At 39.5% G+C, this 12257-nt stretch overlaps 2 protein-coding genes across 2 annotated transcripts; both read left to right on the plus strand.

The window, feature by feature from the left end:
- The first annotated feature begins 1061 nt into the window (after window positions 1–1061).
- On the plus strand, window positions 1062–4235 carry LOC128470918 (keratin, type I cytoskeletal 19-like). Its single transcript, XM_053452772.1, has 8 exons — window positions 1062–1511; window positions 1725–1807; window positions 2235–2391; window positions 2493–2654; window positions 2903–3028; window positions 3357–3577; window positions 3705–3739; window positions 4148–4235. Exons 1-8 carry the CDS (start codon window positions 1062–1064, stop codon window positions 4204–4206), a joined length of 1293 nt encoding a protein of 430 aa, XP_053308747.1. The 3' UTR covers window positions 4207–4235.
- A 5009-nt stretch (window positions 4236–9244) lies between these two features.
- Window positions 9245–11939, plus strand: LOC128470919 (keratin, type I cuticular Ha5-like). Its single transcript, XM_053452773.1, has 6 exons — window positions 9245–9679; window positions 10021–10103; window positions 10197–10353; window positions 10447–10608; window positions 10873–10998; window positions 11697–11939. The coding sequence occupies exons 1-6, from the start codon at window positions 9245–9247 to the stop codon at window positions 11937–11939; spliced, it is 1206 nt and encodes a 401-aa protein (XP_053308748.1).
- The last annotated feature ends 318 nt before the right edge of the window (window positions 11940–12257 follow it).

Genomic DNA, 12257 nt, shown 5'->3' on the forward strand with positions numbered 1-12257 from the left:
CCCATAAATGTAACAGAACGTACTACTCCCACTTTACTTTATATATAGGGGAAGCTCTGCAAAAAAACATTCATATTTGACTTGTGCATCAAGCTGCACAAATAATTGTGGTTACTAAGGGATTCGGCTGGAAAAACACCATGAGCCACAACATTAAACAGCAGAGCTACTCTTCAGCTGGATCTCCTGATGGAGGCAGCCATGATGAGGACAGTTCGAGCCATGACATTTCCCAGGATGCAGGCTCCCACATGTCTCATCATAGGGTTCAGCACACGTCCACAAATGAAGACTCCAATATATCAAAGCATGAAGACTCGCAGATTGTGGGACATGGAGCTTTTCCTACATCACATAATGAAGGTTCCCAGACATCTTATCTTGGACGCTCCCACATGTTACCTCATGGAAGCCACCAAGTGTCACATCATGGAGGCCACCTTGATTCCCATCATGAAAGCCAGCAAGTGTCCCAGTATAAAGGTAATCATGTGTCACATCATGAAGGCCACCACATGCCACGTCATGAAGACCACAACGCCTCTCATCATGAGCACCACCTCATGTCTAATTTTGGAGGCCACCAAGCTGATCATCATGAAGGTCACCACATGTCTCATCATAGAGGCCAACAAAAGTCCAATTATGGGGGAAAGCAAATGCCACATCGTGGAAGCCACCAAGTGTCCCATCAGAAAGGCCATTATATCTTTCACAATGGAGGCCATAAAATATCTCACTATGGACACCACATGTCTCATCATGAACACCATCAAGCTTCCAATCATGAAGATCAACATATGTCCCATCATGGAGGTCATCATATGCATTATGAAGGCCATCAAGCTTCCCATAAAGGGATCCACCACACGACAAATAAAGGGAGCCACCACATGGATCATCATGGAGGCCACCACATGTCTCATTATGGAGGCCACCAAATGTCCAATCATGAAGACTACCACAAGGCTCATCAACGAGCCAACCAAATATCTCATCATGGAGGTCACAAAATATCCCATTATGAAGACCGCCACATGGCTCATCATGCAGGCCACCACATGACTCCTCATGAAGGCCACCAAATATCCCATCATGAACACCACCACAAATCTCATCATGGAGGCCACCAAATATCCAATCATGGTGACCATCACAAATTCCACCATGAAGACAAACAAAAAGCTCCCAGCAAAGAGATCAGTTCCCCCAAACAATCCTCTTTTAATCATGGAAAGAAAGTTGAATTCTCCCATGGTCATGAAAGTAAGTTCAACAGCTCTACAGGCCATGGTAGCTGGAAGAGCGATGGTCTGTTGGGTGCCAATGAAAAACAAATAATGCAGCTATTGAATGAGCGACTATCATCTTACCTGGGTAAAGTTCGCACACTAGAGCAAGAAAATGCTAAATTTGAAAGGAATATTTCTGATTGGTATAAAAACAATCCCCCCAAGACACCTCCTGATGGCACTCATTACTTCAGAATCATTGAGGATCTTCAGAGCCAGGTAAACAAATATATATTTTTTAAAATTAACGGAAGCAAAATAAGATCACAGTAGGGGTGATTATGACATTTTTTTATTAATTTGTGCATTTCTGGCAGTTTCAAACAAGATTCTGCTTGAACTTTATAGTGCAGAATGGATGTGCAATTCACTAAATATATATTTGCTAATGTCTAGAAACATATTTAAAACAGAGTGTTTTTGTTTTTACAGATGTCTGCATTGGCAATGGACAATTCCAATATAGTCTTATCAATGAACAATGCAAAGCTGGCTGCTGATGACTATAGGAGCAAGTAAGTTCCCACATCAAAAATATTTATATTTTAGATACAGCACACAACTCAACTAAAATTAATGCAATAGGACATTAAACAGCAAACAGCCATAAACAGCAAAACAAAAGATCACAACTTCCAACAAAGGCAAATGTAACATTCAATTGTGTCTCTGTGAAACATGTGATGATACAAGATTCATGTGACTTTAGCGAGGCTTCATAAATACTGATGTAATTAGTAACATCTGCTGTTTAGTCTCCATAGACAAACACTTAAAATCATCAACCAACAGATAAATTAGGAAACAAAGTCCATCAATGTGTGATTTTACGTGTTAAGGTTACCTTTCACCAGTTTCGCTATGCATTATCAAACTGTGGAGAGCTAGGACACTATTTATATTATATTACACTATTCTTCTATTTATCTTTGTCTGCCAAAGGCACGAGATAGAGCTCCAGCTAAGTAACGGTACAGCAATGGATATGCATAATTTGAGCATGGTCTTACAAACGTTGAATGGCGAGACAGGGGAACTGGAAACACAGGTCCAGAGTCTTGAAGAAGAAAAACAGGAGCTTAAGATGAACAGTGAGGAGGTAATGATTGAACATCAGATTTTTTTTCTACCTGTATTTATTATTTGATAAGAAAAAAAAAAGATGTCAAGGTCCAAAATGCCTTGGATTTGTCACTGCAGGAAATAAACTACCTGCTCACTCAGCTGGGTGCCAGAGTCAATGTGGAACTCAATGCCGCCCCATCCATTGACCTGAATGTTGCCTTGTCTGAAATACGAGATGAATATGAAAACCTCATGGAGAAGAACTTGAAAGAGGCTGAGGAAATGTTCCTGGAAAGGGTAACACATTCCATTCATACGTTCTATTGTTAGTTTTCTGTTAAAGAGAAAGTGCCCCTTCTGAAAACAGGTTGTAGTCCCCGAATATTCTTGCGGCTAAAGAGTAGATGCTAACATAGTGAGGGAATTCAATAGGGTTGTAGTTTTAATAATGGATTGGTTTGTGTGTAGGCCCAGAGGGGTCAAGTTGGTCTTAGAAGTTGTCATAACAGTGATACTGTATTTGTATTTCTCTCCTGATCTTGTAGAGTGCCGAGCTGAGCCGCGAGGTGGCCTCGGGATCTGACCAGCTGCAGTCCATTGAAACCGAGCTGATTGAGATGAAGCGTTGTATGCAGGCTCTGGAGATTGAGCTAGACAGTGAGATAACACTGGTAAGAAACATTCCTCCATCTGAAATACATTTACAAGGGTTCTACATTTAACATCTAATTAGGTTCCAAGAAAACATAGAACGACTTTAGTTGGATTTTTATAGAAGATAAAAATTATGTGATAACTTATAAGTCCTTCAAAACAGGTCAATGAAAATTCAAATCTACAGATCTATCTGTAATTCACACACAGTTCTCTTTAGGTTACTACATAGATGAGAACTAGGACATAGGCCTTTACACCTAAGTAATGTATGCTTCATTAACTCCATTGTCACTTCTGCCAACTGTTCATTCCTCCTTATGAACTTCACGGCTTCCATTGTAGAATTCCGCTCTGATGGGTACCTTGGAGGAAGTAGAAACCACTTTTGGTTCTAAACTCAAAGGACTACAGAGTGTGATCAACAACGCAGAGTCGGAGCTGGCACAGATCCGATCTGATCTGGAGCGACAGATCCATGAGTACAAGAAGCTCATGGACCAGAAGACCCACCTGGAGTTGGAAATCGCCACCTACAAACGCCTGTTGGATGGGCATGACATTCAGTAAGCAGAGCAATGTTTAACTTTGGAAACAACATATTAAGTAACTATAACTATGATGTTTTACCTAAAAGAGGATGCTTCAGTGATAGAAGTGTTTACTAATCCCCATTTGTTTTGTGCTCTTCAGTGTTACTGGACATCATTCCACTGGAGAACAACATGGTAGGTGGAAAATACACAATTTACACTTTGCACTAAATCTTGCCTCTTCAATTAAGTGGATAATATAGCTTTAAGTATACCTTGCAATATTAATATTTTTTGCAGTACAGGGGGCATTGCTAAACTTTAGATACTGAAAAAATAACAATAATACTACTAATAATAATAAATAATAATCTTCAATTTCTGGACAGATGAGCAACGTATGGCCGTGATCACTCTCAGCCCAAAAACACACTTACACCTATACACACACACTGTTTCTCACCCTCTATTTGCCTCTTTCAGGGGCCACTAACTTTAGGCTCACCCCTGACATCATGCTAACACCTCTGCTGGCACACTCATGCTAACACGACACACGGTGTATACACTGTAATAACCACCAGTAATGTCTTTTCTGCCTAGGGTCTCACCAAACTGCAGGGTATTATGCGGAAGGATACGCTCACTACACCAAACGTTAGAGCGGCGTTATTCTTCTGGGGCAACATCATGTTATAAAATGTGTTGAATAGCCGTTCTTCGCTCAAACCCCAGCAAATAAGGATCCCTGCTGACCTTTGGTGACACGTTTCTCTGTTCTTGTTTTTTCTTTTATCTGTATTAGTAGTAAGCATTGTTTGTTTTAACATGGCAGATTGCAAGCGATGAAAGTGATGGCTGGTGGGTAATGCACTCACGGGTGAAATATGTTCAGGTTGTCTAGTGATTTGACTCCTGCAGGTTGTACATCGGAAGACAAATTGGGATTTATCTTAATAAAGATATTAGGGGGCTGGAAATAGCAATATTTCCATAACTATGTACTTTGTATACAGAACTTCAGAGTAGACTCGGTTACAAGTTACATAAGGAAACAGAAACATAAAACAATTGGGTGGATTGAATTAAAAGGGAAACACTTTTGAAATTTTTTCTCATAGATACTGTCCCTTTAATTCCAACCTGAGGTTCAATATTAGATGAATTGTCAGGGTTTGACCCACAGTCTCCTGATGAAGTGTTGCTTCTCTGGGTCTCTGGGTCAGTTTCCTTTCTCTGTAGGTAGGGAGGCGGTATTTGGACATGCCACCGCCCTCTTCCTTTGTGTCCAGCCCTGCCCCTTTTTGAAGTCACTCCCCCAGAAGAGGGAAATCTCCAGGAAGTTCCCAGGTATACAAATAAAGCCAGACACAGAAAGACTTCGCTAACTTGGGCTCTTATTCATATATAAATCCCCATGCTACTATGTAAAATTCCTGATGTCCTGCGTGGTATAGCTGTGCTCAGAGCTACGCCTAAAAGGTCCATGTTTGGCCATAATGGAAGGTGAGCTCGGCCATGGGCCATTTAAAGAGTCCACTTGGGAACTCAGAGCTCTGCTCCTGAGTCATCTTCTTCATAGCAAGGCATGATTAATAAAAGCAAAATGGCTGCACCCTTGTTTTACAGGAAGTGGGCAGCCAGAGCAATCAAGTGTGAATTTTACACCAATATTAATTGTGAGTAAGAAGATAAAAATCTGCCACATCAGCTACTTGCATTTTCAGAAGTGAAAATTAAAAAAGTAAAGTGTGGTTAGAGGACTAAATGCATGAGAGCAAGCTGAGAATATGAAGCGTTGCTTCTAAAGTCCTATGGATTATAGGCAGAGAGCGAGAGCTTCAAAAAGTCAATAGACATGAACACCTGTTAAAATAAGTGACAATACAACCCTATGAAATGCAGCCACAGTGATACTAAAGTGACCACGAGTAGTGTTTTCGCTGCTGCCATAGGGCGGCGCTCTTCTCCGCGTCTGCTGTCCGCACTGCTGAGCCCTGGGAAATGATGTCATATCCCAGTGCTCCATATAAGGTGAGCTGGACACACCATACTATGGATGCTGTTCTAGCTCAGTACAGCCTTCTTAGTGCAAATGGGCCAGTTGGGTTGCATGGTCACCCAAGAGGGTTAACTGCTCCACTGCTTTGTGGCAGAAGGCCTGCTACCTTAGGCCTAATTGGCCAAGGAGAGATTACACGGCTAGTGACCGTGAAGCACAAAACTGCTTTTCTGTCATAATTGTGTGGGCTCACAAACTTGTATCACAAATAATGATGGTTTCTGGACTGCGATGTCAATATATATTGTTTAATGTATACCTATATATATTCTTATTGTGTTATAATTAATCACTTTATGTTCTAAAATGTTTTCTCAATTTCTCGAATAAAATCTTTTCTGTGTGGTGTACCATGAAACTGTGTACGCTTTTGTATATTGTCAAGGGTTATGTGATTTGTGTTAAACCTAAATTATCAACCAAATTCTTCTACGTGTATTGATTTAAAGTTATAGCCTTGCACAATAATAAGGATTCACTTTTAGATAAAGAAAACCATTTTTATTGAAAAAGAAATCATGAACATACAGAAAAGCATCAGCAATTTGAATGAGCCAAATTTAAAAACCATCAAAATATTCTAAATGAACGACAAGAAAACATTTGGAAGGGTTAAACAGAAACAATACAAACAATACAAATTCTTACCGTATTTGCTCGATTATAAGACAAGGTTTTTTCAGAGCAGAGAGGTCTAACTACAAGATCTAGATCCCCCGCAGCGCTGCAGGGGACCTGGATCTTCCTCTCTGGCAGCCGGTGGAGGTCTGTGCGAAGCTCCGCTGCTGCCGGGGCTTCTATGACGGAGTGCCGGCATCACATGGCCTTCCGGTGGCGGAAGTGCCGACAGCAGTAGTGGAGGTAGTCTGTGCTCATCTCGCAGACATTCGCCGGCTGCCACCACTACACACCAAGGAATCTGAAGCACGGGGAGAAGTCTAAGGAAGCACTGGTAAGTTGGGGAGGGTAAGAGTGGTATATGGGGGGTATAAGGGCTTTCGAGAGGCAGAGCGGGATATAGGGGTTAAAATGAATATAAGGAAGGCAGACTGGCATATAGGGGGCTAAAAGGAACATCAGGAAGGCAGATTGTCATATAGGGGGTATAAGGCATATATGGGGCAGAGTGGCATATAGGGGGTATAAGGCATTTCTGGGGGCAGAGTGGCATATAAGGGGGTATACAGCACATCTGGGGGGCAGATGTGCATAATTGGGGGCAGGTTGGCAAACAAAAGGAAACAAAAACAAAAAATGCATTTTCCTCAATCATAGTTTTTATTTAATATGAAATAGTTTACATCTGAATTCATATTTACTGGTAAAACTTTTTTTCTTATAGGGTAGTCCTATATTCAGGCTTTTTCTTTTTTCCTAAATTAATATTCATATTCTGGGGAGTCGTCTTATAATCAAGCAAATACGGTATTAACCAATAAGAATATGAATTCCCATGAACTAATTAAGTCATTATTCAATAAGGATAAAAGGAACAATAATCAATATAACCAAAGACAGGTAACTAGAAATGTTAATGATGAATAACACCGAAATGCAAATACAGTGATATAAGAAACAATAACAATATACAAAACAATATATATTCTGAGTAATGTTGTAAAAATCCAAACAACCATTATATTTCTAGAACGTTCATCATTTGAATAGATTCTTAACAACACAATCAATATATTGAAAAAAAATAGATACAAGTATATGTAACATAGGATTAAATGTATGTGTTAGTAAAACATCTGATCTATATAAAAAAACACATATAAAGTACTATCGGCACCTAAAGTAAATGTTACTCTATGAAAATCCTGACATTATTTTTTATATTTATTTACTCCCATTTGTTACCCAATATGACACATACTTCTATGCATTAAAAACACGTATAATCGTGTTAATAGTTTACCAAAAAGGAATATATACATATAAAAAACATCTGATGTCTATACCTTGGACAAAGGTGTCTTAACATTATGTTCTCAGGGACTACATGATTACTCCTCTCCATTATGTTACCCTCCACCTGGTGTTACATTGCTGATTGTTGTTGATTGGTTGAAGCAGCCTTTGAGGACAAGAAATTGATCAAATAATGCTGGACCTGAGACCCATGAGGCTAACAGTTAAACCAATTGACAAACAAAAAAGCTCAAGCTATAGGTGGCTTTACATAATAGTCCTAATATACTACAAGCTTGACTTCTGCCAGGTGTTCCAAATTTTTATTTTAATTTCAGAAAAAACAGCCAGAGGAAACAGAGGCACCCCATCTCCAGAAATGTGACATATAGTACAATTATCACCCACCTGGCAGGGTACTGACCCAAATGGGTTTGATGGCATAGAAGGAAAGGCAGGGCTGAGGATTAGATGTAGGAGAAGAAGACCATAGGAAAAATAAAATCGATATCACACGTGGATTTTTTTTTTATTGTTTATTTGTATTTACTTAACATCCTTATTCACTTATATAAACACAGTAACTCATATGTTAATTGTGAATTATTCACACACTAAGTCATCCTGACATCATTATCTCTGTGCTCAAGTCCCATAGCTGCATTCTATGGATGGACAACTTCCAAAGCCAGTCAACCAAATCCTTCAAGATGAGTCCGTTCCAATGATCAAGGTTTCTTACCTTTTATATGCAAAAAAAGTCCTATTCCACTGCTCAGACCTGCAATGAATTAGTAAGGCTTATGAATCAAAAGAAATATAAATAGTTATCATCATTTTATATTGATGATCCATCGTTTATGATCACATGCTCTTACATAAAAAGTTACCAGCCTTTGTTTAGCCGCATGTATGATGGCTGTTAATGAAAATAAAGGATGGTTCATGGAAAAATATATATATAAAAACTACTCTAAAGTAGACCATATATAATAAACAACCCAAATTATTCCCAGAAGTAACATTGACAGTTTGAGGAGACAGAGATTCAATGTTTTTCCCCCCAAAAAACGTACATCTACATTAACCCACAAAGGTTAAACTAGAGTAGTGCGTGTTACAATGAGTAATGCATCAAAGAGCCACCAACATCCCTCCGCTCAATGAGAAATATACCTGGAGATCAGTCTTGATGAACGTATTTAATTAGACTCACATTAATGGTCTTCTGATGCTGGCTCAACCCAGAAGCTTTAAAAGTGTCAGCTTAATAAATGTTTATGCAAACTTCTCCACCTTTCTGTAAGAGGTGTTTTAGACATCATGACCAACCACTTCATGGTTGAAGCCCAATTTTCTTAAAAGGCTGCCAATGAAAATATGAATTAGATGCCTGTAAAGTTTCTGTAAACATTGCTTGGCTTCCTACACCTCTCTACTTCATATAAAAGGACTCCGTTTAAGAGAAGTCTCGTATTTCCCTTTTGCGACCAGACACCATTCTTGCGGTTTGATCTCCTGCCATGAACACTAACACCATGAGACAGAATGTCAGGCATGTGTTCTCTTCGTTTGCATCTCATGTATCCACATGTGGTGATTCTATGGTTTCCAATCATGGTAGAATCCATAAAGCCCATAAAGGAGATTATGATACATATCACCATGAAGTAAGCCATATTTCTAATGGGGCATTACACAGAAGCCGCCACAGACGATGCCACATGGCTGATGTTGTTGGACATCCTAACGCTCATCGTAATACTTCACATATTACCCGCAATGGAGTACCCTATATGTCACGTTTTCGACATTTCAGATCATCAAGTGCTCATGTTGGATCAGGACACAAGGAACAAAATCTTACATCGTTAGGCCATCTACCTGGAGTGGGAAATGTACATAGCACTCAGAAACATGAAAGTCGGAGAAAAGGTCAAGATGACTGGATGAGCCATGGCCTACTTAGTATTAACGAGAAGGAAACCATGCAGATTCTGAATGACCGATTGGCGTCCTACCTGGAGAAGGTTCACTCACTGGAACAAGCAAATGCCGAGCTGGACAAGAACATACGTGATTGGACTGCAAGCAATCAGCCTAGCTCCCTCCCTGACACCAGCCAATACTTCTCAACTATACAGGAACTCCAGGCTCAGGTAAAATAATTAAGGGACTATTTGCACATGGGTATTGTAAATCAGAGTAGTATCATGCCAGGACAATGGGCTTGTAAGCTTACTATGTTTTGCAGATATTTAAGATTATAACAGAAGACTTGCAGCTCATATTGTGCCACGACGTAGATTTACGTCTAGAAACCAATATGTGCTACTGGCATTAAGTCTAATGAGAATGATAATTAAAACATGTGAATGCATTTACCTATTCTTGATAAACCCATGGTACTTAACGAGATGGTGATAACCAATGTTAATATAATGAGATTCCTGAGTGGCAAAGTAACAGACCCCTTATTTGCTTGTCATCGTTTTTATAGATTGCAACATCTACCACTGGAAACGCTAATATTGCTCTTCATATAGACAATGCTAAGTGGGCGTTGGATGATTTTAGAAACAAGTAAGTTACATTTGAAGAGAGAATTAAAAGTATAGGTTAGTATTGTTAAGTAATCAGCCGTTCCATCACCATGATATCTTCCCCTTTCTAAAGGTACGAGATTGAGTTGAAGCTAAAGGCCAATGTCGAGGAAGATGTGAATGGTCTGCGTCGAGCCTTGGGGGGATTGAAGATAGAGACAAGTGACCTAGAGGCCCAGGTCCAAAACCTGCAAGAAGAGCATCAGGAAATGAAAAAGAACCATGAAGAGGTGACTTATCATTAAAACAGATTATATAGATATGGAGATATGGATATTAATGGATATTAAAGGTATATCTTATTTTTTTCTTTCTTATGAAAGGAGGTGAACAATTTAAAAGCCCAGCTGGGACAGAGGGTCAACGTAGAAGTGAATGCCGCCCCATCAAGGGACCTAAACACAACTTTGTCGGAAATAAGACAACAATATGAAAACCTAATGGAGAGAAATCTAAAGGAAGTCGAGAGTATGTTCCTTGCAAGGGTAACTAAGTTCTCTTCGTAACTCTCTAACATTCCACCGATGGAATATCTTATTTCTGTTAGCGGCAGTAAAATAAATATTATATATACAGTCCTGATAAAGGAAGGATACCAAATTTCCAGTAACATGAACACTCGTAAGACATACCAGGACAGGAGAAGATATTTCAAATATTAACCTATGCCATGAGCAGATATCGGATAACTAAACTTGCTGTTTCTGTTAGAATTATCACTCCTTTGAACATATTCCTTTATCTTGAAGAGTGAAGAGCTGAATCGTGAAGTGGCATCTGGTGCCGAACAACTTCAATCAGTACAAATGGACGTCATTGACTTGAAGCGCCGTATACAGACCCTGGAAATCGAGTTGCAAAGTCAGCTGAGCATGGTAAACAAACAAACAAAAAAAAAACAAAAAAACAGTGATTAGACTTGTAATTCATGTCGTTGCAAAAAATGCTCATATTTGTAGTGGAGGTCTCCAGAAAAGAAGGGAAGAAGAGGAAGCATTACATGAACAAAATGTACACAAGAAAGATAGAAAGGCATCACTAAGAGTTGCACCAAATGTTTTTAGGCAGATGAATAGCCACTAGACACGCTGACCAAACATTTTTGGTTTGTGGTCCATTTGTTTTCAGACAACAAATACAGGAGGAACAGGGAAAAGGTTGTACCCGTGGTGGGTGCAGAGGCTCTGTCCTGTTGCAGAAGTATTTGGATGAGTGTGTGGGGCCTCTGCGCATACCATTGGGGACCACCTCTTCTCCCAATTCCCCCTATTGGGGGAAGAAGTTGGAATGAGGGAAGAAGTTGTCCCTGTGGTGGCTCTGAGGCTCTGCTGTGATGAGCAAGCACACTGAAAAGTGCTGAAGAGGACAGAAGAATGCAGACAGGGAAGAGGTTATTGTAGAAGGTAGGAAAAGAGTGAGATAGAGGGAGAGAAAGTGAGGAAAAAACTGATTTCAAATGAAAATTTGGACCTTTCTCCTATCAAAAGACGTGCATTTTCTCCTTTATTTTAATAATATATCTCGTTTTGTTTTATTTTTTTCCTCCTCTCTTGTAATGTCTATCCAAATGCAGAAAGCAACTCTGGAGAGCACTTTGGAGGAGACACAATCCACCTACAGCTCTCAGCTCAACCTTCTTCAGGGAATGATCGACAATGTGGAAGCTGAATTGAAACGCATCCGATCTGAAATGGAACGGCAAAACTCTGAATACCGACGACTCATGGACGAGAAGACCCACATAGAGAAGGAGATTGCCACCTACAAGGGTCTACTGGAGGGACATGACACCAAGTGCGTAAAACATCTAGCATAGGCTTGAGGGACAGACTTAACTGAGACCCTTTCTTATTTGAAACACCAAAAAAAGGATTTGAAATATCTTAATTATTTTGAGATAGTGTGTTTATATCTGAAGCACACAATTATTTATCACAGCAAGAGTTGGAGAACATTCTATACACACTATAAAGATAATAATGTCTAAATAACCTTATCATTATATAAGCACTTTTTATTCCTTCAAATCACTGAAACCTGACATACATTTTGTAAAATAGACTGCTGCGGGGTAAATAGTTTGGTTTTTGTGAAGATTTTTCTTAGTTGATATATTTTGTGATTCTTCCTTTGT

The sequence above is a fragment of the Spea bombifrons genome, chromosome 13 (assembly GCF_027358695.1).
Source record: "Spea bombifrons isolate aSpeBom1 chromosome 13, aSpeBom1.2.pri, whole genome shotgun sequence".
Lineage (NCBI taxonomy): Eukaryota > Metazoa > Chordata > Amphibia > Anura > Pelobatidae > Spea > Spea bombifrons.